Source organism: Hypanus sabinus, chromosome 3 (assembly GCF_030144855.1).
Source record: "Hypanus sabinus isolate sHypSab1 chromosome 3, sHypSab1.hap1, whole genome shotgun sequence".
NCBI lineage: Eukaryota > Metazoa > Chordata > Chondrichthyes > Myliobatiformes > Dasyatidae > Hypanus > Hypanus sabinus.
The window spans coordinates 118909991-118936627 of NC_082708.1; the positions used below are offsets into that span (position 1 = coordinate 118909991).

At 52.2% G+C, this 26637-nt stretch overlaps 1 protein-coding gene across 3 annotated transcripts in view; it reads right to left on the reverse strand.

Annotated features, from left to right (window-relative positions):
* nr3c2 (nuclear receptor subfamily 3, group C, member 2) overlaps positions 1 to 26637 on the reverse strand; it is a 482067-nt gene that overhangs the window by 96024 nt on the left and 359406 nt on the right. For all 3 annotated transcript variants that reach the window (XM_059965018.1, XM_059965017.1, XM_059965019.1), the window contains 2 exons: positions 2670 to 2786; positions 1262 to 1582 (listed from right to left, as the gene is read on the reverse strand). In XM_059965018.1, the coding sequence (XP_059821001.1) occupies positions 1262 to 1582; positions 2670 to 2786 (438 nt within the window). The remainder of the gene's footprint in view (positions 1 to 1261; positions 1583 to 2669; positions 2787 to 26637) is intronic.

Consider the following 26637-nt stretch of genomic DNA (forward strand, 5'->3'; position numbering starts at 1 on the left):
GACCTCGCTATTTCTTTCAGCTGCATTATCTTGGCTACTATAAGATTTTTTCCTTTACTAACAAACTTGTGCTTTGGGACATGATACAACCAGACAATTCAGAATGCAGTAGTTTATTTCTAGGGAATTCAAAGTACTTTTAATGCATTAAATGTAGTATAAGCTTACCCTAATATATCTACCACCAATATTTCACAAGTCAGGGATGCCTCATCTCAAATGCATTTGCAATCCAGCTTAGTTATTTTAATATGATTGCATTAGATCCTGAAGTTCCATTTATTAAGCTAGCTTGTAGAAACAAGAACTCTAAAAGATTTAGGAAACAAGTTATCTGAATGTAAACAAAGGATCTAATTTCTCAGTATCAATGATAAAATCAAAACTATCAAGCTATTAAATATTGTATGCATGATTTTATCTATTCAGTCATTATTATACAAATTATCCTAGTTCATGTTTAATGGCCTGAGTTGAATCAATACAAATAAATTAAGGTCAGTTAGGATTATCAACATAAGCTAAATAATGCTCCCAAAGCTCACAGCACTAGTTTTGGATATAATTATCAACTGCCTATGCATAACTTGTAAGAGTTATTCTTGTCCCCTAGCACTTACTCTGACGAGACAAAGCGTGTTGAAATCTTCTCTTTGAGTATCAGTTTCAAGATGATAACTGCACACTAATGATGGGTAAAAAGATCACTGGAGGTGTGGAGGGAACAGACCAATGTTCCCATCATTTTCCTGATGGTTTAATTTGTCTCCTGCACTACAACACTAACAATGAAAGAACTAACTATGAAATTTCAGAGCACGTCTATATTTAACATTTGACTTGCTTCAACTTAGTATATGGTTACATGAATAGGAATCAAATGGAGATGCTTTGTATGTGATATGTGAATATATATCACATCTTCCATTTAAATAGAATTAGTGTGCATAGATTTGGGAACAGGTAATACATCAGCAGAGCTCGAGATAAGAGCTATATGTCTTCTGCAATAAACTGCATTTTGAAACACTAATTTAGGGAATCAAAATGTTATTTGACATATTTCAACTTTTGGTTCATCATTTGTACAATTATCCTATAGCTTTACTGTTGATGAATTCATATCTTAAGTGTTTGTAAGGTATCTGAGAAAATGTAGATCTACTATTTGAAAACTTAAGCACTGGTATGCATGTCAAAAGATAGGAAAATGTGTGGAACCTCTATCGAGGGTAGGATAAATATTTTCATATCCTCTTACCTGGAAGACCTTTTGCCCATTTCACTATTCGAACCATCTGTTTCTCAGCCAACCTGTTCAAGCTGGACAACAGGCGATTAGTTGTGTCTGCCTGACTGCTGTCATACGATGCATAAACCACTTCAGGCTCAATGGCTTCAAGAATGGTGTTTAGGGACGGGCTTATATGGGGTGGCATAAGTGAGAAATGGGGAACAAGAGCACTGTTCCCAGTGGATTCTGGCAAAGAAGCAGTGAACGTCATGCCTTCCTTCGGGCTGTGTGGAGGTTGCTGCTCTTCATGTAGCCCTTTCACCTTTCCTAGTTTCTTAGACTTGCGTGCTGAGGGAGAAAAAATAAAAATACATTTCTTAAAATAATTTTCATTTGAATTTTGACTGTAAAATCCTCTTCTAAACTTCTATGCATGTGGTTTAAGGATTAGCCTAGCGATTCAGTATACGCACGTGCATAATGACTTAGTAATTAAAGATAATAGCAATGCACATAGAATCTCTGAAACCCTTTGCACCAAGTGACATGATAGTTTCAAAGAGAATTCACAAGATACCCTCACCCCACCACTCCACCTATAATGCTGAAGAGTAGAAGTGCTTTTATTTAATGAAATTAGATAGGGAGGGAGGAGGTGGGTTGAAATTACTTAAGACAATTTTTTGAGTCTGCACTGTGGAGTGACTATGAAACTATGCCTCATCTGGGAAGCAGTTTTACAGGTTAAAGAAGTTTAAGATACTTCTTTGAATTCAGTTGGAGTTGAACTGCGAACCAACTTCCAAGATTCCTAATGCTGCAACCCCATTAAGTTGGTGATAGATCTATTCCCCAAATTGTTTTGCACCCTCACATTATCTATGTGGAAGAAGCATTGGTGATCTTCTAGACATAGTCAATGGAAGGAGGAAGTAATGGGTAAATACCAGAGTAGGTGCTGTCTTTAGGTTTTCCATTACATTCCGGTTCTCTTTTAGCTGCCACTTCTACTCTTTTTAATCATCAAACTGATTACTTCTAGCTGTAAAAATGTCCAGCAGCTAGATATTCAGTTCCGGTTCAAACTGCTTACAGCAATTCTACCCCAATGCCACCCACCCCAATGGATTTTATTCACAAGACATTTTATCCTTGAACACAGTGGCCTTTTGTGCTCCCTGTGGGTGCACAAGAACATCTGGTCAAATATTCTTTGATTATATTAATTTGCAGTACTGTGAAACAGAGGATACATTTACATTTATTCATTGTAGTAACATGATATCATTTCAACAGGGAGGATTTACGATGACAAAAAGGGAGTTTCAGTGTGATGAAAACATCAGATGGCCGTAAATTGTGGATTTAATGATAACTGCAAACTGACAACCAATATATCTCTGTCTATTATGATTTAATCAATTAAATAAGTTACCTCCCAAGTTCATTCCTGCATTAAGACACTTTCGCAATCGGCAAGCTGGGCAGTTTTTTCTCCGGATTTTGTCAATAATGCAGTCATTTCTTCCTGCACACAAGTAGTTTTGTTGCCCTATTTAAAGGAAAGGAATGTAAAAAGTTAACAAAAATAGCTTTACACGATCGAACAGATTATCTTTTGTATTCCTAAACAGATTCAATAGAATTACATGCATAAGAACATAGAAGATTATAGCAAAAGGACAGACTCCTCAGCCCACAATGTTGAATTAATTACTAACTATTGAAAATGCATTAAAGTTTGAACATATAGCATCAATTTCTGATTAACTTTCATCAGACAAACAATTACAGCCAGCCTGACCACAATATACAATTCTTACAAAATAACATCCTTTCTTGGCAAAAACCCCATGGTGTACTCACAGGTCACCAACTACAATAACTAATGTTCAAAGGGTGCAGAGTAACTACCTTACATATATGGACGATGACCTGCAGACTTGTGCAACCAAAGGACCACAGTTCCTGGAACAAAGTTCCAAGATCTGTAGCAATTTGCTTTGGTGAAGGAAAATGTTGGCTTACTCACCTTTTAGTAAATACCACGGGACATATATGCTACAGAAAATTATTGCTCTGGTTAGCATCTTTCCTTTCGGTTAGTCCTGATGAAGGGTCTCAGCCCAAAACGTCGACAGCGCTTCTCCCTATAGATGCTGCCTGGCCTGCTGTGTTCCACCAGCATTTTGTGTGTGTTGTTGTTAGCATCTTTATAAGGTTAGATCTATGAAACCTGGCACTGTTTTTGCAGTAGATTTTTTGATACTGCTGGTAGCATTTTAACAACTGAAAGTTAACACAAAATGCTTTCAGTGAAAACTTCAATATTCTATAAGTTGCTAAAATAGATACAACCTCACTTTCCAAAACATTGATTCGTCTGCAGTTGAAGTACTGTGTACAGTTTTGGTCACCATGTTGCAGGAAGGATGTGGTAGCAACAGAGAAATTGTGAAAGTGATTCACCAAGGTGTTGGGTTCACTGGAGGACTGTAGTACAAACTGAAAGGCCAGGATTATTCTCAGTGGACCACAGGAAGCTGAGAGGTGACCTTGTAGAGGTTTATAAAATTAAGGGGCATACAAAATTAGAAAATGTTTCCTAGGACAGAGGATTCTAGAAACTGAGGGTTCAAATTTAAGGTGAGAGGGAAGATATTTAAACGAGTTAAGTTTTGCACACCGAAGGTGGTGGGTCATCTGAATGAGCTGTCAAAGGAGGTTTGAAAGATAGATACAATCACAACACTTAAAAGGCATTTGCACCTAACGCAGGATGAGCTTGACCTCTGGGAAATTATCCATGTTAAAAAATATGACACAGAAAGCTACACATTTGTTTCCTTTTTATTAGTTTCTCTGTAACCGATTGTATGTTCATCAAAATATGTGACTGTACTGATGGAGAATGAAATATTTTTTCTATTTGTATCTATCCAGCTTCCTTATCAAATATTTCTAGGCCAGCCAAAGGAAACACAAACAATGAAAATGCCTGCTCTGCTCTTTCAACAGATGAACCTTTACTTTGTTTATTCAAGCAAACCCCTTCCTTCTACGGCAGTTTTTTACAGGTCTGATTGAAACATTCAATCTCGAAGGCTCTTAAAAGAGTGGAACGGATGTGTCGGGAGGTTTATCTCTTATGAGAGATTCAACAATAAAGAGTTGTCCTGTTAAGAGAGAATTGTAGTAATATTTTTTTCATTTGATAGTTGTGAAGTTTTTGGACTCTCCCTCAAAGCGCGATGGAAACTGTGTTTTGAACATTTTTAAGGTTGAGCTAAATAGATGCACGATAATCAAGGGGATGAAATGGTCTGCTCAAGAGAGTGAGTGGGCTTCACCTGCTCCTCCTCTTTGCAGTAGTTTGGATTTTGAAAATAGAGGATAACAAAGACAAACCTATACTGTACAGCACTCGACCTAATGTGGCAGTTGTATACAGAGAAACAGATTCTGCTTTACAACATTTTAATGGCAATGGAACAACATTGTGTGTCACCCTAATGATTTTTTAAAAAAAGTTCTGTAAACATGCTCAATTGTGAGGCTCTGAGAACAGCCCCGCTTCAATGTATATTGATCTGCTCTGTCAGTTTCAGTGTGGTTCGCTTGAAGTTCTCCCGGCTGCTGACATTTAACCTTGAAGCTATGGCAACAGCAGCCAAGCCTGAGAGGGACAGACTCACCATGAAAGAGGCCCATTTTCTGTAACTGGAGAGCGATGCTGCAGAGATAGCAGAGGCACTGGCAAGTGGTCCCAGGGGATAGGAGGGACTGACACATGCCACATCAAGTATGTCCTCCGTGCAAAGTTGCACGAGAGATCGGTTAGGGACATAGCTAGACATAGTAGCCACGAGGTTGTCAGGAAGACCTCAGTACCTCCCCTGCGCGTTAGGAAGCACAGTGTTCACTTGTTCTCCTCTAGGTTAACCAAGTCTTTCCTCCTTGAGTATGGATATTGGGAGACTTTGCCTTGGCAGCAGTGACCAGCACACTGAGACAGCAGCAACCTGGAACGATTCCGAAGCAACACTCGATCCTCATGTGAATGTCTAGAAGTTGTAAATCTACTGATCCAATTTCTATCAGTAGGTCAGAAACACACTCTGTACACTGAGCACATCATTACATGCGCAGAATGCAACAGGGGGAGGACTCCAGATTATGGGAATTACACGTGACAGAAGGTGCCTGGTCCAATTTTGTTATCGGACTGAAAAAAAACACTAGCAATTACCTTAACCTCCTGAACCATTCTCCTGGAATGAAATCAATGCAAAAGCAAATGCACCGGGGAGCTGTTTCTAACTCCACATTTACAGATACCATTTACCAAGACCCAGCTACAGCCACTTGTCTCTTTTTTTCTGTTGATATCATTCTCACTCTTAGTTTTAATATCTGTTTTGCAGCTCACACTCAGTTCTCCTCCTCTGCTTAAGTATTCCTTCCTCTTAAATATTCATAACTTTTGTACCAATTCTATATGCTTTTAAACTCCTTTTTAGACTTCTGCTTTCATTCTCTGCATACTATTCACTCACATTGTCACTCTGAATTTACTTGTTTTCTTTCCTTACCCAATTTACTTTTGATTCTGTTATGCTGTTACTGCATCTCTCCTACTTTATCACATTTTAAAAGATGTGTCACTAAATCGAACTGGGGAACCTACATTCTCTCGCCCGGTGCTGATCTGACTGTGCCACCAGCCGACTGGAACGGGTTGTGGGGGGCAGGGTCAGGGTGAATCTTACTAAGAAAAATTTAAGCCAAATACAAAGTTAAACACTCAACACAGTGTCAACGGCAACAACTTAAAATGGCAGACAGCATCACGATCAGACTTAAAATGACAGACAGTGTTCTCCTTCCTCAGTTCCTAAGTACAAGTTGTCCGTAAGTCAGATATTCATAACTCAGAGACTACCTGTATTATATAACATGTTTTCCACCTTCAGTGTTAAAACTGCCTTTGTACTGTATCAGCTTCCAACCTATGAAGTCCAGTAAACCATATATTTAATACATACCATACTTTCTCAGGACCTCCATCACTGCATCGTTCATAGCCCACATCCAATCGCCTTGCCCAACTTCAAATACCACGAGCGCCACATCCAAATACCAATCTGCTAATTGAGCCTAACCCACCTCGTACCCTACCCATTCACTACCATCAATTACTGAGGCCTCCTCCTCACTGACACCTCAGCCCAACTCAACTGGAGCACCACTATTGATCAACAGCCACATTCTCCTTAATAATCTCCTAACTTAGCCTTCTCAAGCTTGCCCTGGCTTTAAAGATCAAGCCTGGAAAGGTCACTAACTTTCTTACAACCCCTGGCTCAACTATCTACTCATCATCTGGCCACCATTTCAATGCCAGGACTCTCCCCGGACTCTAATTTTTTTGGAAGCTCTCTCCCCATGATCTCTGAACATTCTCCCCATCCATCTCCCTCCTACCAACCACCCATTTGCCTGTGACTCAGTTCCAGATATGCCTAATTTGTTTTGTGCACTCACAATGGTGGAACACATTAGGGAAAAGCCATTAATATTGGAAGATCTACACGATGCCTTGGGCCTACTCAGGTGCCATTTAATTTTACAGAAAATAATTGCTGACTTTTTATCCTCCATCAAATTAATGGTACTGTACTGCCACCATTCATCCTCTGAGCAAAAATATTATTAGCATTAGCCAAGGAATCAAAATAGGAAGTATGTGTTGAGTGGAACAGTCAATTCATTTAACATATTTAACAGGAAATAGGAATCTGAGGTTGTTGTGGATATACCTAGCTCAATGTTTGCTAGCTTGCAAATATAAAAGAGGTACTGTATGAACAAAAAGGGTGCTACTGTTAAAGGCCAGTCCCTGGACTCATCCTATTCAAAATAATGGTCCCTATCCTGTTGAAAGAATATTAACAGGGTAATGTTTGGTCTTTGAGATCAAAATCTGAAAGTAATATTAAGAATTCAGTTATTATTCCTGATGGGAAATCACTAAGTAGACCATCAGAGCATTAACATTAATTAAAGTCAGAATAAATTGTTTGCCCTAAGAAATAGTTGAAAGAACAGGTTGAAAACAGATGATTAAAAGTGGATAGGGACATTAGACAACGTTACCTGCAACAAGTTACTGTGAAAGCTACCTAGAAAATATTTCAAAATGACAACAGGATATTTTCGTGAGCCAAAAATCTGGGGAATAAAGAATAGTAACATCATAATTTCCCCACCAATTCATTATTGGAACACATGATGGTGCTGACTTCTGAATCCCTGCAATTTAGTTTCATTGTATCCAGAGCATGATAAATCTTTTCATGATGTAAAGCTGATTTTCTTTGATAAGGATAAATCATTACTAAGGTAAGACAGCAATATTACTTGCAGGACATCAATGGTCAACATGAGAGGTAGGGGGATGCTGTGCTAGTTTGGAAATACCACTTTAAAAGAGTTTGCCTGAGGAGAAACCTGAGGGAACATTGGGGCAGCTCCAGTGGGCAAAGCTCAGGTGATCAGCTACTTAATCTTTGTACCTCACAGGCCATAGAACTGAAGAAAGTCTGGCACAGGTCTGTGTTTCTAATTAGAAGCGCCAGGAAACGTGGAGAGAAGTGATGCACCATCAATAACTCACTCTGAGATGTAAAGGCGAGATATCGGCTTTTATTGACTGGAAGAAGGAACAAGCAGTGAGTGACCACCATACTACATCCTGGAGACTGAGAGGCCGGGCTCAGGCCTTGATCGCCTTTATACAGGAGTCTGTGGGAGGAGCCACAGGAGCAGTCAGCAGGGGGCGTGTCCAGACAGGTATATGTAGTTCATCACATTCACTCCCTCTTTGCTTTAAAAGAGTCCCCATGTGGCGAAGTTTCTTACAGGTTAAGTCTATCAGGTGGTCGAATCTGTCGCTGCGATCTACGTAGCACCGGCTGTGATTGCACAGGTGCCGGTGGTGGTGATGATACAGGAGGCGGAGGTCGTGCTGGTTCCAGCCCACTAGGCGTCAGTGATCCCTCACACATGTGTGAGGCACCTGGTATATATATGTACAAAAAGCCCGGTATATGAGAGTTGTGAGGAGGCTGTGTAGGGCCTGGTGAGCGTGGTGTCACCTCGGGTACAGGGTTTATAGTTACCGGAGAGTGTTCAGGGTAGTGGTCTGCTGCACCTGCGGGCGCCAGGTCGCGGACGGAGACCGTGTCCTCCCGCCCATCGGGTAAGACCACGTAGGCATACTGGGGGTTCGCATGTAGAAAGTGAACCCTCTCTACCAGCGGGGAGTATTTATTGCTCCTCACATGTCTCCGGAGCAGCACTGGCCCCGGGGACGTCAGCCAAACTGGTAGGGTGGTCCCAGTGACAGACTTCCTGGGAAAAGAGAATAGGCGTTCGAGAGGGGTGGCATTGGTGGACGTACATAACAGAGAGCGGATAGAGTGGAGTGCCTCAGGGAGGACCTCCTGCCATCGAGAGACCAGCAACCCTTTTGACTTAAGGGCTAAAAGAGTGGCCTTCCACACTGTGGCATTCTCCCTCTCCACCTGTCCATTTCCCCGGGGAATTATAACTTGTGGTCCGACTAGTAGCAATGCCCCTAGCTAGCAGGTACTGGCGTAGTTCATCACTCATAAAGGAGGACCCTCTATCACTGTGGATATAGCAGGGATATCCGAACAGAGTGAAGAGCTGGCGCAGGGCTTTTATGACGGACGTGGTAGTGGTGTCGGGGCAGGGAATGGCAAAGGGGAACCACGAGCACTCGTTGATAATATTGAGAAAATAGACATTGCGGTCGGTGGAGGGAAGGGGGCCCTTAAAGTCAACACTCAGTCGCTCAAAAGGGCGGGTGGCCTTGACAAGTTGCACCGTGTCAGGACGGTAGAAGCGCGGTTTACACTCAGCGCAGATTTGGCAGTCCCTGGTCATCATCCTGATGTCCTCCAGGGAGTACGGCAGGTTCCGGGCTTTCACGAAATGGTAAAATCGGGTGACCCCCGGATGGCAAAGATGTGCATGAAGGGCGTACAGCTGGTCAAGCTGTGCGCTAGCACACGTACCCCGGGATAGGGCATCAGGGGGCTCATTGAGTCTGCCAGGCCGGTACAGAATATCATAGTTGTAGGTGGAGAGTTCTATTCTCCACCGCAAAATCTTATCATTTTTGATTTTGCCCCGCTGTTGGTTGCTGAACATGAACTCAACCGAGCGCTGGTCGGTCAGCAAGGTGAACCTTTTGCCAGCGAGATAGTGCCTCCAGTGCCTAATAGCTTCCACTATGGCCTGGGCTTCTTTCTCCACCGCGGAGTGCCGAATTTCAGAGCCTTGGAGGGTATGAGAAAAGAATGCTACTGGCCTGCCTGCCTGATTGAGGGTAGCAGCCAGAGCAAAATCAGAGGCGTCACACTCTACTTGGAAGGGAATGGTCTCGTCCACCGCATGCATCGTAGCTTTGCGGCCTCAGCAGAGAGGGGAAAAGTGGTAGACTTGACCAGGGGGCGGGCCTTGGCTGCGTAATGGGGGACCCATTGGGTGTAATAGGAAAAAAAACCCAGACACCGTCTGAGGGCTTTGAGGGTGGTGGGAAGAGGGAGTTCTAACAGGGGGCGCATGCGGTCAGGATCAGGGCTAATGACCCCATTTTCCACGACATACCCAAGGATAGCGAGGCGGGTGGTTCCAAACACACACTTGTCCCTGTTATAAGTAAGGTTCAGAGCTTCGGCCACTTGGAGAAATCGTTGGAGGTTGGCGTCGTGATCCAGCCAGTCGCGACCACAGATGGTGATGTTATCCAGATAGGGAAATGTGGCCTTCAGTTGGTACTGGACCACCATCCGGTCCATTTCCCTCTGGAAGACAGAGACACCATTCGTGACACCAAAGAGGACGCGCAGGAAGTGATGGAGCCTGCCGCCCGCCTCGAAGGCGGTGTAGGGGCGGTCCTCTGGGCGGATGGGGAGCTGGTGATAAGCGGATTTCAGATCTATTGTCGAGTACACCTTGTATTGAGCTATCTGGTTGACCATATCCGTGATGCGGGGTAGTGGGTACGCGTCAAGCTGCGTGAACCTATTGATGGTCTGGCTATAGTCCACGACCATCCTATTTTTCTGCCCAGTCCGAACAACAACCACCTGGGACCTCCAAGGGCTTGAGCTTGGCTCAATGATCCCCTCCCTGAGCAGCTGCTGCACCTCTGACTGAATGAAGGCCCTGTCCTCCGCACTGTACCTCCTGCTTTTAGTTGCCACAGGTTTATAGTCGGGGGTCAGGTTGGCGAACAGCAGTGGGGGAGGGACCTTGAGGGTGGAGAGACTGCAAGTGGTGTCGGTAGCGCAGCTGTTGGCATGGTGCTGGGTGGGATGTGTGTGTGTGGTCAGTAGTGATGAAGTCCCACAAAACTGAGGATTCCTGACAGTGAGTGGTGGGAGGGGCCCGTCATATGGCTATAGTCACACTCAAGATGGCTCTGGAAGTCCAGCCCCAATAGCACAGGTGCGCACAGTTTAGGCATGACCAGTAGCGCAAAGTTCCGATATTCTGTGCCCTGTACCCCTAATGTCGCTACACAACCCACCCGGATGTCTGCGGAATGTGACCCAGAAGCCAAATTGATCCACTGGCTTACCGGCCGTGTCACGAGTCCACAGCGTTGCACTGTGTCCGGGTCAATAAAACTCTCAGTGCTGCCCGTATCAAACAGGCAACTCGTCCTGTGCCCCTGCACCAGGATGTCCATCATTGACCTTGCAAGCTGGTGTGGGGCGCTTTGGTCGAGGGTTACAGTGGCCAGAGTTGAGCCGTCTTGGTACCCGGTAAGCATCGGAGGGTCGGGGCGGGGCATGCTGATGCCGACAAAGATGGCCGCCCACATCCAGGCAAGCAAGATGGTGGCCCCCATGTCTCACCCGCAGCACTGCCCAACCCCGCTCGTAGTTCAGACTTACAGATCTTGGCGAAATGGCCCCGTGTTCCGCAGCTGGAGCAGGTCACTTCCCGCGCCGGGCAGCGTTTTCAGGGATGTTTTCCGACTCCGCAGAAACAACACAGCATGGGCTTTTGACGGGCTGCAGCCGTGGTTGGGTTCAGGGAGTTCGTGGAATCGCGACTGGCAGCGGCGTTGGCGAATTCGCTCACGGGAACCGGCGGTGGCAGGGTCTGAGGTGTCCACGGAACCGGCAGGGAATCGCGCGACTGGACAGCATCAGCGTTGTGCAGAGCAGCTTCCAAAGTGTCGGTCGTCTCGATCGCCGAGTGTAAGGTAAGATCGGCTTCTTCCAGCAACCTCTGACGCATGCACACTGACCTCAGTCCTGTCACAAAGGCGTCTCGTACTAGCAGCTCCGCATGCTGTTCTGCCGTGAGCGTCTTGCAGTCACAAGTTCGGACGAGTGTCTGTAGTGCTCGGAAAAACTTGGCGCTCAATTCGCCAGGCCGCTGTCACCAATGTAGCTAAATGATGTCTTGCGTAGACAGTGTTCACCGGCCGCAGGTGCTGTCTTTTAAGGGCGTCCAGTGCCCCTTCGCAGGTCGGCAAGTCTCTGATAAATGAATAAACTTTTGGGGCGATTCTCGAGAGGAGAATTCTGTGCATAACGGTGGGTACAGTTGCACGAACCTCCTCCAAGTATGAATGGAAGCATGCAAGCCAGAGTTCAAAAGCAAGAGCTGCTTCAGGGGCTTGGGGGTCCAAATCCAATCGTTCCGGACATAAAACGGTTTCCATGTTTTAAAACCTCCAGTCAATAAAATTGATGCACCATCAATAACTCACTCTAAGACGTAAGGCAAGATATCGGCTTTTATAGACTGGAAGAAGGAACAAGCAGTGAGTGACCACCATACTACATCCTGGAGACTGAGAGGCCGGGCTCAGGCCCCCATCGCCTTCACACCGGGGTCTGTGGGAGGAGCCACAGGAGCAGTCAGCAGGGGGGTGTCCAGACAGGTATCTGTAGTTCACCACAAGAAGAGTGCTTATATTTTGCTCAGCTCACTTACAGGCCTTATTTCTTCATTTCCTAGGACGTGGATCTTGCCTGTCAAGCTAACGCATCTTCCTATCCTTGGCCTACTGAAGCGGACCTACCTAAGTGTCGTTGAGGAGAGATGCAGTCCAGAGCTCAGCTTCTTAACTGGGGCTTCGTGGAACCCAGGGTTCCACGAGAGATCATGAATGAAGAAAAATTCAACATTGTGTTTTGAACTTTGTGCAAAGCGCAAGGCTAGCGCTCATCATGGTGGGCAGTGACCGAACAGCCCCGTTTGCAATCTTGTTAGAGGTCTCTCAGCCGATAATGGCAGTGCTCAGTAGGACCATGTTTATTCTGTTTTTGAATGGAGATAGGGGAGGTCGTTCACAATTGGTGCATTGCATGGAGGGGAGGAGGCCAGGCTGATGGTGAGCACTGTTCAGGGGAGGGGAGGATGACAGGCCGATGGTGAGCACTGTTGAGGGGAGGGGAGGAGGCCAGACCGATGGTGAGCACTGTTGAGGAGAGTGAAGGAGGCCAGGCCGATGGTGAGCACATTGAGGGGAGGGGAGGAGGCTAGGCCGATGGTGAGCACTGTTCAGGCAAGGGGAGAATGACAGGCCGATGGTGAGCACTGTATTGCACAGAGGGCAGTATGACAGGCTGATGGTGAGCACTGTTGAGGGGAAGGGAGGATGACAGGCCGACGGTGAGCACTGTATTGCACAGAGGGGAGTATGACAGGCTGATGGTCAGCACTGTTGAGGGGAAGGGAGGATGACAGGCCGATGGTGAGCACTGTTGAGGAGAGCGAAGGAGGCCAGGCCGATGGTGAGCACGTTGAGGGGAGGGGAGGAGGTTAGACTGATGGTGAGCACTATTCAGGGGAGGGGAGGATGACAGGCTGATGGGAGCACTGTTCAGGGGAGGGGAGGATGACCGACCGATGGTGAGCACTGGTGAAGGCAGGTGAGGATGATAGGCCAATGGTGAGCACTGTATTGCACAGAGGGGAGGATGACAGGCCGATGGTGAGCACTGTTGAGGGGAGGGGAGGATGTCAGGCTGATGGTGAGCACTGTTCAGGGGAGGGGAGGATGACAGGCTGATGGTGAGCACTGTTCAGGGGAGGGGAGGATGACAGGCTGATGGTGAGCACTGTATTGCACAGAGGGGAGTATGACAGGCTGATGGTGAACACTGTTGAGGGGAGGGGAGGATGACAGGCCGATGGTGTGCACTGTAGAGGGGAGGGGAGGAGTACAGGCCGATGGTGAGCACTGTTGAAGGGAGGGGAGGAGGACAGGCTGATAGTGAGCACTGTATTGCACAGAGGGGAGGAGGACAGGCTGATGGTGAGCACTGTTCAGGGGAGGGGAGGATGACAGGCCGATGGTGAGCACCGTTAAGGGGAGGGGAGCACTCCAGGCTGATGGTGAGCAGTGTTAAGGTGAGGGGAGGATGACAGTCCGATGGTGAGCACTGTTGTGGGGAGGGGCGGATGACAGGCCGACGGTGAGCACTACTGAGGGGAGGGGAGAATGACAGGCCGATGGTGAGCACTGTTGAGGGGAGGGGAGGAGGACAGGCCGACGGTGAGCAGTGTTGAGGAAAGGGAAGGAGGCCAGGCCGATGGTGAGTACGTTGAGGGGAGGGGAGGAGGCTAGGCTGAAGGTGAGCACTGTTGAGGGGAGGGGAGGTTGACAGGCTGATGGTGAGCACTGTTGAGGGGAGGGGAGGATGTCAGGCTGATGGTGAGCACTGTTCAGGGGAGGGGAGGATGACAGGCTGATGGTGAGCACTGTATTGCACAGAGGGGAGGTTGACAGGCTGATGGTGAACACTGTTGAGGGGAGGGGAGGATGACAGGCCGATGGTGTGCACTGTAGAGGGGAGGGGAGGAGTACAGGCCGATGGTGAGCACTGTTGAAGGGAGGGGAGGAGGACAGGCCGATAGTGAGCACTGTATTGCACAGAGGGGAGGAGGACAGGCTGATGGTGAGCACTGTTCAGGGGAGGGGAGGATGACAGGCCGATGGTGAGCACCGTTAAGGGGATGGGAGCACTCCAGGCTGATGGTGAGCAGTGTTAAGGTGAGGGGAGGATGACAGTCCGATGGTGAGCACTGTTGTGGGGAGGGGCAGATGACAGGCCGACGGTGAGCACTACTGAGGGGAGGGGAGGATGACAGGCCGATGGTCAGCACTGTTGAGGGGATGGGAGTATGACAGGCCGATGGTGAGCACTGTTGAGGGGAGGGGAGGATGACAGGCTGATGGTGAGCACTGTATTGCACAGAGGGGAGTATGACAGGCTGATGGTGAGCACTGATGACGGGAGTGGAGTATGACAGGCCGATGGAGAGCACTGTTGAGGGGAGGGGAGGAGGACAGGCCGACGGTGAGCAGTGTTGAGGAAAGGGAAGGAGGCCAGGCCGATGGTGAGTACGTTGAGGGGAGGGGAGGAGGCTAGGCTGAAGGTGAGCACTGTTGAGGGGAGGGGAGGTTGACAGGCTGATGGTGAGCACTGTTGAGGGGAGGGGAGGATGTCAGGCTGATTGTGAGCACTGTTCAGGGGAGGGGAGGATGACAGGCCGATGTTGAGCATTGTATTGCACAGAGGGGAGTATGACAGGCTGATGGTGGGCACTGCTGAGGGGAAGGGAGGATGACAGACCGATGGTGAGCACTGTTGAGGGGAGGGAAGGAGGCCAGGCCGATCGTGAGCACTGTTGAGCGGAGGGGAGGATGAAAGGCCGATGGTGAGCACGGTTAAGGGGAGGGGAGGACTCCAGGCCGATGGTGAGCACTGTTGAGGAGAGGGGAGGATGGTGAGCACTGTATTGCACAGAGGGGAGGATGACAGGCCGATGGTGAACTCTGTTGAGGAGAGGGCAGGATGACAGGCTGATGGTGAGCACTGTTGAGGGGAGGGGAGAATGACAGGCTGATGGTGAGCACTGCTGAGGAGAGGGGAGGATGACAGGCCAATGGTGAGCTCTGTTGAGGAGAGGGGAGGATGATAGGCCAATGGTGAGCACTGTTGAGGGGAGGGGAGGAGGCCAGGCCGATGGTGAGCACTGTATTGCACAGAGGGGAGTATGACAGGCTGATGGTGAGCACTGATGAGCGGAGTGGAGTATGACAGGCCGATGGAGAGCACTGTTGAGGGGAGGGGAGTATGACAGGTTGATGGTGAACACTGTTGAGGGGAGGGGAGGACTCCAGGCCGATGGTGAGCACTATTGAGGGGAGGGGGGGATGACAGTCCGATGGTGTGCACTGTTGAGGGGAGGGGCGGATAACAGGCCGATGGTGAGCACTATCGAGGGGAGGGGAGGATGACAGGCCGATGGTGAGCACTGTTGAGGGGAGGGGAGGATGACAGGCTGATGGTCAGCACTGTTGAGGAGAGGGGAGGATAACAGGCCGATGGTGAGCACTGTATTGCACAGAGGGGAGGATGACAGGCCGATGGTGGACACTGTTGAGGAGAGGGCAGGATGACAGGCTGATGGTGAGCACTGTTGAGGGGAGGGGAGAATGACAGGCTGATGGTGAGTACTGTTGAGGAGAGGGGAGGATGATAGGCCAATGGTGAGCACTGTTGAGGGGAGGGGAGGAGGCCAGGCCGATGGTGAGCACTGTATTGCACAGAGGGGAGTATGACAGGCTGATGGTGAGCACTGATGAGGGGAGTGGAGTATGACAGGCCGATGGAGAGCACTGTTGAGGGGAGGGGAGTATGACAGGCTGATGGTGAGCACTTTTGAGGGGAAGGGAGGATGACGGGCCGACGGTGAGCAGTGTTGAGGAAAGGGAAGGAGGCCAGGCCGATGGTGAGTACGTTGAGGGTAGGGGAGGAGGCTAGGCTGAAGGTGAGCACTGTTGAGGGGAGGGGAGGTTGACAGGCTGATGGTGAGCACTGTTGAGGGGAGGGGAGGATGTCAGGATCATTGTGAGCACTGTTCAGGGGAGGGGAGGATGACAGGCCGATGTTGAGCATTGTATTGCACAGAGGGGAGTATGACAGGCTGATGGTGGGCACTGCTGAGGGGAAGGGAGGAGTCCAGGCCGATGGTGAGCACTGTATTGCACAGAGGGGAGTATGACAGGCTGATGGTCAGCACTGTTGAGGGGATGGGAGTATGACAGGCCGATGGTGAGCACTGTTGAGGGGAGGGGAGAATGACAGGCTGATGGTGAGCACTGTTGAGGAGAGGGGAGGATGACAGGCCGATGGTGAGCACTGTTGAGGAGAGGGGAGGATGACAGGCTGATGGTGAGCACTGTTGAGGGGAGGGGAGAATGACAGGCTGATGGTGAGCACTGTTGAGGAGAGGGGAGGATGACAGGCCGATGGTGAGTACGTTGAGGGGAGGGGAGGAGGCTAGGCTGAAGGTGAGCACTGTTGAGGGGAGGGGAGGTTGACAGGCTGATGGTGAGCACTGTTGAGGGGAGGGGAGGATGTCAGGCTGATTGTGAGCACTGTTCAGGGGAGGGGAGGATGACAGGCCGATGTTGAGCATTGTATTGCACAGAGGGGAGTATGACAGGCTGATGGTGGGCACTGCTGAGGGGAAGGGAGGAGTCCAGGCCGATGGTGAGCACTGTTGAGGGGAGGGGAGGATGACAGGCCAATGGTGAGCACTGTTGAGGGGAGGGGAGGATGACAGGCCAATGGTGAGCTCTGTTGAGGAGAGGGGAGGATGACAGGCTGATGGTGAGCACTGTTGAGGAGAGCGGAGGATGATAGGCCAATGGTGAGCACTGTTGAGGGGAGGGGAGGAGGCCAGGCCGATGCTGAGCACTGTTGAGGGGAGGGGAGTATGACAGGCCGATGGTGAACTCTGTTGAGGAGAGGGCAGGATGACAGGCTGATGGTGAGCACTGTTGAGGGGAGGGGAGGATGATAGGCCGATGGTGAGCACTGTTGAGCGGAGGGGGGAATGACAGGCTGATGGCGAGCACTGTATTGCACAGAGGGGAGCATGACAGGCTGATGGTGAGCACTGTTGAGGAGAGGGGAGAATGACAGGCCGATGGTGAGCACTGTTGAGGGGAGGGGAGGATGACAGGCCGATGGTGAGCACTGTTGAGGGGAGGGGAGAATGACAGGCCGATGGCGAGCACTGTATTGCACAGAGGGGAGGATGACAGGCCGATGGTGAGCACTGTTGAGGGGAGGGGGGAATGACAGGCTGATGGTGAGCACAGTTGAGGGGAGGGGAGGATGACAGGCCGATGGTGAGCACTGTATTGCACAGAGGGGAGGATGACAGGCCGATGGTGAGCACTGTTGAGGGGAGGTGAGGATGACAGGACGATGGTGAGCACTGTTGAGGGGAGGGGAGGATGACAGGACAATGGTGAGCACTGTAGAGGGGAGAGGAGGACAGGCCGATTGTGAGCACTGTATTGCACAGAGGGGAGGATGACAGGCCGATGGTGAGCACTGTTGAAGGGAGGGGAGGAGGACAGGCTGATGGTGAGCACTGTATTGCACAGAAGGGAGGAGGACAGGCTGATGGTGAGCACTGTTCAGGGGAGGGGAGGATAACAGGCCGATGGTGAGCAATGTATTGCACAGGGGGGAGTATGACAGGCTAATGGTGAGCACTGTTGAGGAGACGGAAGGAGGCCAGGCCGATGGTGAGCAGTGTTGAGGGGAGGGGAGGATGAAAGGCTGATGGGAGCACTGTTCAGGGGAGGGGAGGATGACGGGCCGACGGTGAGCAGTGTTGAGGAAAGGGAAGGAGGCCAGGCCGATGGTGAGTACGTTGAGGGTAGGGGAGGAGGCTAGGCTGAAGGTGAGCACTGTTGAGGGGAGGGGAGGTTGACAGGCTGATGGTGAGCACTGTTGAGGGGAGGGGAGGATGTCAGGCTGATTGTGAGCACTGTTCAGGGGAGGGGAGGATGACAGGCCGATGTTGAGCATTGTATTGCACAGAGGGGAGTATGACAGGCTGATGGTGGGCACTGCTGAGGGGAAGGGAGGAGTCCAGGCCGATGGTGAGCACTGTATTGCACAGAGGGGAGTATGACAGGCTGATGGTCAGCACTGTTGAGGGGATGGGAGTATGACAGGCCGATGGTGAGCACTGTTGAGGGGAGGGGAGAATGACAGGCTGATGGTGAGCACTGTTGAGGAGAGGGGAGGATGACAGGCCGATGGTGAGCACTGTTGAGGAGAGGGGAGGATGACAGGCTGATGGTGAGCACTGTTGAGGGGAGGGGAGAATGACAGGCTGATGGTGAGCACTGTTGAGGAGAGGGGAGGATGACAGGCCGATGGTGAGTACGTTGAGGGGAGGGGAGGAGGCTAGGCTGAAGGTGAGCACTGTTGAGGGGAGGGGAGGTTGACAGGCTGATGGTGAGCACTGTTGAGGGGAGGGGAGGATGTCAGGATGATGGTGAGCAATGTATTGCACAGGGGGGAGTATGACAGGCTAATGGTGAGCACTGTTGAGGAGACGGAAGGAGGCCAGGCCGATGGTGAGCAGTGTTGAGGGGAGGGGAGGATGAAAGGCTGATGGGAGCACTGTTCAGGGGAGGGGAGGATGACCGACCGATGGTGAGCACTGGTGAAGGCAGGTGAGGATGATAGGCCAATGGTGAGCACTGTATTGCACAGAGGGGAGGATGACAGGCCGATGGTGAGCACTGTTGAGGGGAGGGGAGGATGTCAGGCTGATGTTGAGCACTGTTCAGGGGAGGGGAGGATGACAGGCTGATGGTGAGCACTGTTCAGGGGAGGGGAGGATGACAGGCTGATGGTGAGCACTGTATTGCACAGAGGGGAGTATGACAGGCTGATGGTGAACACTGTTGAGGGGAGGGGAGGATGACAGGCCGATGGTGTGCACTGTAGAGGGGAGGGGAGGAGTACAGGCCGATGGTGAGCACTGTTGAAGGGAGGGGAGGAGGACAGGCTGATAGTGAGCACTGTATTGCACAGAGGGGAGGAGGACAGGCTGATGGTGAGCACTGTTCAGGGGAGGGGAGGATGACAGGCCGATGGTGAGCACCGTTAAGGGGAGGGGAGCACTCCAGGCTGATGGTGAGCAGTGTTAAGGTGAGGGGAGGATGACAGTCCGATGGTGAGCACTGTTGTGGGGAGGGGCGGATGACAGGCCGACGGTGAGCACTACTGAGGGGACGGGAGGATGACAGGCCGATGGTGAGCACTGTTGAGGGGAGGGGAGGAGGACAGGCCGACGGTGAGCAGTGTTGAGGAAAGGGAAGGAGGCCAGGCCGATGGTGAGTACGTTGAGGGGAGGGGAGGAGGCTAGGCTGAAGGTGAGCACTGTTGAGGGGAGGGGAGGTTGACAGGCTGATGGTGAGCACTGTTGAGGGGAGGGGAGGATGTCAGGCTGATGGTGAGCAATGTTCAGGGGAGGGGAGGATGACAGGCTGATGGTGAGCACTGTATTGCACAGAGGGGAGGTTGACAGGCTGATGGTGAACACTGTTGAGGGGAGGGGAGGATGACAGGCCGATGGTGTGCACTGTAGAGGGGAGGGGAGGAGTACAGGCCGATGGTGAGCACAGTTGAAGGGAGGGGAGGAGGACAGGCCGATAGTGAGCACTGTATTGCACAGAGGGGAGGAGGACAGGCTGATGGTGAGCACTGTTCAGGGGAGGGGAGGATGACAGGCCGATGGTGAGCACCGTTAAGGGGATGGGAGCACTCCAGGCTGATGGTGAGCAGTGTTAAGGTGAGGGGAGGATGACAGTCCGATGGTGAGCACTGTTGTGGGGAGGGGCAGATGACAGGCCGACGGTGAGCACTACTGAGGGGAGGGGAGGATGACAGGCCGATGGTCAGCACTGTTGAGGGGATGGGAGTATGACAGGCCGATGGTGAGCACTGTTGAGGGGAGGGGAGGATGACAGGCTGATGGTGAGCACTGTATTGCACAGAGGGGAGTATGACAGGCTGATGGTGAGCACTGATGACGGGAGTGGAGTATGACAGGCCGATGGAGAGCACTGTTGAGGGGAGGGGAGGAGGACAGGCCGACGGTGAGCAGTGTTGAGGAAAGGGAAGGAGGCCAGGCCGATGGTGAGTACGTTGAGGGGAGGGGAGGAGGCTAGGCTGAAGGTGAGCACTGTTGAGGGGAGGGGAGGTTGACAGGCTGATGGTGAGCACTGTTGAGGGGAGGGGAGGATGTCAGGCTGATTGTGAGCACTGTTCAGGGGAGGGGAGGATGACAGGCCGATGTTGAGCATTGTATTGCACAGAGGGGAGTATGACAGGCTGATGGTGGGCACTGCTGAGGGGAAGGGAGGATGACAGACCGATGGTGAGCACTGTTGAGGGGAGGGAAGGAGGCCAGGCCGATCGTGAGCACTGTTGAGCGGAGGGGAGGATGAAAGGCCGATGGTGAGCACGGTTAAGGGGAGGGGAGGACTCCAGGCCGATGGTGAGCACTGTTGAGGGGAGGGGAGGATAACAGGCCGATGGTGAGCACTATTGAGGGGAGGGGAGGATGACAGGCCGATGGTGAGCACTGTTGAGGGGAGGGGAGGATGACAGGCTGATGGTCAGCACTGTTGAGGAGAGGGGAGGATGGTGAGCACTGTATTGCACAGAGGGGAGGATGACAGGCCGATGGTGAACTCTGTTGAGGAGAGGGCAGGATGACAGGCTGATGGTGAGCACTGTTGAGGGGAGGGGAGAATGACAGGCTGATGGTGAGCACTGCTGAGGAGAGGGGAGGATGACAGGCCAATGGTGAGCTCTGTTGAGGAGAGGGGAGGATGATAGGCCAATGGTGAGCACTGTTGAGGGGAGGGGAGGAGGCCAGGCCGATGGTGAGCACTGTATTGCACAGAGGGGAGTATGACAGGCTGATGGTGAGCACTGATGAGGGGAGTGGAGTATGACAGGCCGATGGAGAGCACTGTTGAGGGGAGGGGAGTATGACAGGTTGATGGTGAACACTGTTGAGGGGAGGGGAGGACTCCAGGCCGATGGTGAGCACTATTGAGGGGAGGGGGGGATGACAGTCCGATGGTGTGCACTGTTGAGGGGAGGGGAGGATAACAGGCCGATGGTGAGCACTATCGAGGGGAGGGGAGGATGACAGGCCGATGGTGAGCACTGTTGAGGGGAGGGGAGGATGACAGGCTGATGGTCAGCACTGTTGAGGAGAGGGGAGGATAACAGGCCGATGGTGAGCACTGTATTGTACAGAGGGGAGGATGACAGGCCGATGGTGAACACTGTTGAGGAGAGGGCAGGATGACAGGCTGATGGTGAGCACTGTTGAGGGGAGGGGAGAATGACAGGCTGATGGTGAGTACTGTTGAGGAGAGGGGAGGATGATAGGCCAATGGTGAGCACTGTTGAGGGGAGGGGAGGAGGCCAGGCCGATGGTGAGCACTGTATTGCACAGAGGGGAGTATGACAGGCTGATGGTGAGCACTGATGAGGGGAGTGGAGTATGACAGGCCGATGGAGAGCACTGTTGAGGGGAGGGGAGTATGACAGGCTGATGGTGAGCACTTTTGAGGGGAAGGGAGGATGACGGGCCGACGGTGAGCAGTGTTGAGGAAAGGAAGGAGGCCAGGCCGATGGTGAGTACGTTGAGGGTAGGGGAGGAGGCTAGGCTGAAGGTGAGCACTGTTGAGGGGAGGGGAGGTTGACAGGCTGATGGTGAGCACTGTTGAGGGGAGGGGAGGATGTCAGGCTGATTGTGAGCACTGTTCAGGGGAGGGGAGGATGACAGCCGATGTTGAGCATTGTATTGCACAGAGGGGAGTATGACAGGCTGATGGTGGGCACTGCTGAGGGGAAGGGAGGAGTCCAGGCCGATGGTGAGCACTGTATTGCACAGAGGGGAGTATGACAGGCTGATGGTCAGCACTGTTGAGGGGATGGGAGTATGACAGGCCGATGGTGAGCACTGTTGAGGGGAGGGGAGAATGACAGGCTGATGGTGAGCACTGTTGAGGAGAGGGGAGGATGACAGGCCGATGGTGAGCACTGTTGAGGAGAGGGGAGGATGACAGGCTGATGGTGAGCACTGTTGAGGGGAGGGGAGAATGACAGGCTGATGGTGAGCACTGTTGAGGAGAGGGGAGGATGACAGGCCGATGGTGAGTACGTTGAGGGGAGGGGAGGAGGCTAGGCTGAAGGTGAGCACTGTTGAGGGGAGGGGAGGTTGACAGGCTGATGGTGAGCACTGTTGAGGGGAGGGGAGGATGTCAGGCTGATTGTGAGCACTGTTCAGGGGAGGGGAGGATGACAGGCCGATGTTGAGCATTGTATTGCACAGAGGGGAGTATGACAGGCTGATGGTGGGCACTGCTGAGGGGAAGGGAGGAGTCCAGGCCGATGGTGAGCACTGTTGAGGGGAGGGGAGGATGACAGGCCAATGGTGAGCACTGTTGAGGGGAGGGGAGGATGACAGGCCAATGGTGAGCTCTGTTGAGGAGAGGGGAGGATGACAGGCTGATGGTGAGCACTGTTGAGGAGAGCGGAGGATGATAGGCCAATGGTGAGCACTGTTGAGGGGAGGGGAGGAGGCCAGGCCGATGCTGAGCACTGTTGAGGGGAGGGGAGTATGACAGGCCGATGGTGAGCACTGTTGAGGAGAGGGGAGGACGACAGGCCGATGGTGAACTCTGTTGAGGAGAGGGCAGGATGACAGGCTGATGGTGAGCACTGTTGAGGGGAGGGGAGGATGATAGGCCGATGGTGAGCACTGTTGAGCGGAGGGGGGAATGACAGGCTGATGGCGAGCACTGTATTGCACAGAGGGGAGCATGACAGGCTGATGGTGAGCACTGTTGAGGAGAGGGGAGAATGACAGGCCGATGGTGAGCACTGTTGAGGGGAGGGGAGGATGACAGGCCGATGGTGAGCACTGTTGAGGGGAGGGGAGAATGACAGGCCGATGGCGAGCACTGTATTGCACAGAGGGGAGGATGACAGGCCGATGGTGAGCACTGCTGAGGGGAGGGGGGAATGACAGGCTGATGGCGAGCACTGCATTGCACAGAGGGGAGGATGACAGGCCGATGGTGAGCACTGTTGAGGGGAGGTGAGGATGACAGGACGATGGTGAGCATAGTTGAGGGGAGGGGAGGATGACAGGCAGATGGTGAGCACTGTTGAGGGGAGGGGAGGATGACAGGACAATGGTGAGCACTGTAGAGGGGAGAGGAGGAGGACAGGCCGATTGTGAGCACTGTATTGCACAGAGGGGAGGATGACAGGCCGATGGTGAGCACTGTTGAAGGGAGGGGAGGAGGACAGGCTGATGGTGAGCACTGTATTGCACAGAAGGGACGAGGACAGGCTGATGGTGAGCACTGTTCAGGGGAGGGGAGGATAACAGGCCGATGGTGAGCAATGTATTGCACAGGGGGGAGTATGACAGGCTAATGGTGAGCACTGTTGAGGAGACGGAAGGAGGCCAGGCCGATGGTGAGCAGTGTTGAGGGGAGGGGAGGATGAAAGGCCGATGGTGAGCACCGTTAAGGGGAGTGGAAGATGACAGGCCAATGGTGAGCACTTTATTGCACAGGGGGGAGGATGACAGGCCGATGGTGAGCACTACTGAGGGGAGGGGAGGATGACAGGCCGATGGTGAGCACTATTGAGGGGAGGGGAGGATGACAGGCCGATGGTGAGCACTGTTGAGGAGAAGGGAGGATAACAGGCCAATGGTGAGCAGTGTTGAAGAAGGGAGGGGAGGAGGCCAGGCCGATGGTGAGCACTGTTGAAGGGAGGGGAGGATGACAGGCCAATGGTGAGCACTGTTGAGGAGAGGGGAGGATGACAGGCTGATGGTGAGCACTGTTGAGGGGAGGGGAGGATGACAGGCAGATGGTGAGCACCGTTGAGGGGAGGGGAGGATGACAGGCCGATGGTGAGCACTGTTGAGGGAGGGGAGAATGACAGGCTGATGTGAGCACCTGATGAGGGGAGGGGAGGATGGACAGGCCGATGGTGAGGACTGTTGAGGGGAGGGGAGGTTGACAGGCTGATGGTGAGCACTGTTGAGGGGGAGGGGGAGGATGTCAGGTTGATGGTGAGCACTGTTCAGGGGAGGGGAGGATGACAGGCTGATGGTGAGCATTGTATTGAACAGAGGGGAGTATGACAGGCTGATGGTGAGCACTGATGAGGAGAGTGGAGAATGACAGCCCAATGGAATGCACTGTTGAGGGGAGGGGAGATGACAGGCCGACGGTGAGCACTGTATTGCACAGAGGGGAGTAAGACAGGCTGATGGTGAGCACTGCAGAGGGGAAGGGAGGATGACAGGCCGATGGTGAGCACTGTTGAGGAGAGCGAAGGAGGCCAAGGCCGATGGTGAGCACGTTGAGGGGAGGGGGAGGGGGCTAGGCTGATGGTGAGCACTATTCAGGGGAGGGGAGGATGACATGCTGTTGGGAGCACTGTTCAGGGGAGGGGAGGATGACCGACCGATGGTGAGCACTGGTGAAGGCAGGTGAGGATGACAGGCCGACGGTGAGCACTGTATTGCACAGAGGGGAGTATGACAGGCTGATGGTGAGCACTGATGAGGGAGTGGGAGTATATGACAGGCCGATGGAGAGCACTGTTGAGGGGAGGGGAGGATGACAGGCTGATAGTGAGCACTGTATTGCACAGAGGGGAGTATGACAGGCTGATGGGTGAGCACTGTTGAGGGGAAGGGAGGATGACAGGCCGACGGTGAGCACTGTATTGCACAGGGGGGAGTATGACAGGCCGATGGTGAGCATTGTATTGCACAGAGGGGAGGATGACAGGCTGATGGTGAGCGCTGTTGAGGGGAGGGGAGGATGACAGGCCGATGGTGAGCACTGTTGAGGAGAGGGGAGTATGACAGGCCGATGGTGAGCACTGTTGAAGGGAGGGGAGAATGACAGGCTGATGGTGAGCACTGTTGAGGAGAGGGGAGGATGACAGGCCGATGGTGAGCACTGTTGAGGAGAGGGGAGGATGACAGGCTGATGGTGAGCACTGTTGAGCGGAGGGGAGAATGACAGGCTGATGGTGAGCAACTGTCTGAGGAGAGGGGCAGGATGACAGGCCAATGGTGAGCACTGTTGAGGGGAGGGGAGAATGACAGGCTGATGGTGAGCACTGTTGAGGAGAGGGGAGGATGACAGGCCGATGGTGAGCACTGTTGAGGAGAGGGGAGGATGGCAGGCCGATGGTGAGCACTGTTGAGGACGAGGGGAGGATGACAGGCTGATGGTGAGCACTGTTGAGGGGAGGGGGAGAATGACAGGCTGATGGTGAGCACTGTTGGGAAGAGGGGAGGATGACAGGCCGATGGTGAGCACTGTATTGCACAGAGGGGAGTATGACAGGCCGATGGTGAGCACTGTTGAGGGGAGGGGAGAATGACAGGCTGATGGTGAGCACTGTTGAGGAGAGGGGAGGATGACAGGCCGATGGTGAGCACTGTTGAGGAGAGGGGAGGATGACAGGCTGATGGTGAGCACTGTTGAGCGGAGGGGAGAATGACAGGCTGATGGTGAGCACTGTTGAGGAGAGGGGAGGATGACAGGCCGATGGTGAGCACTGTTGAGCGGAGGGGAGAATGACAGGCTGATGGTGAGCACCTGTTGAGGAGAGGGGGAGTATGACAGGCTGATGGTGAGCACTGTTGAGCGGAGGGGGAGAATGACAGGCCGATGGCGAGCGCTGTATTGCACAGAGGGGAGGATGACAGGCCGATGGTGAGCACTGCATTGCACAGAGGGGAGGATGACAGGCCGATGGTGAGCACTGTTGAGGAGAGGGGAGAATGACAGGCCGATGGTGAGCACTGTATTGTACAGAGGGGAGGATGACAGGCCGATGGTGAACACTGTTGAGGAGAGGGGCAGGATGACAGGCTGATGGTGAGCACTGTTGAGGGGAGGGGAGAATGACAGGCTGATGGTGAGTACTGTTTGAGGAGAGGGGAGGATGATAGGCCCAATGGTGAGCACTGTTGAGGGGAGGGGAGGAGGCCAGGCCGATGGTGAGCACTGTATTGCACAGAGGGGAGTATGACAGGCTGATGGTGAGCACTGATGAGGGGAGTGGAGTATGACAGGCCGATGGAGAGCACTGTTGAGGGGAGGGGAGTATGACAGGCTGATGGTGAGCACTTTTGAGGGGAAGGGAGGATGACGGGCCGACGGTGAGCAGTGTTGAGGAAAGGGAAGGAGGCCAGGCCGATGGTGAGTACGTTGAGGGTAGGGGAGGAGGCTAGGCTGAAGGTGAGCACTGTTGAGGGGAGGGGAGGTTGACAGGCTGATGGTGAGCACTGTTGAGGGGAGGGGAGGATGTCAGGCTGATTGTGAGCACTGTTCAGGGGAGGGGAGGATGACAGGCCGATGTTGAGCATTGTATTGCACAGAGGGGAGT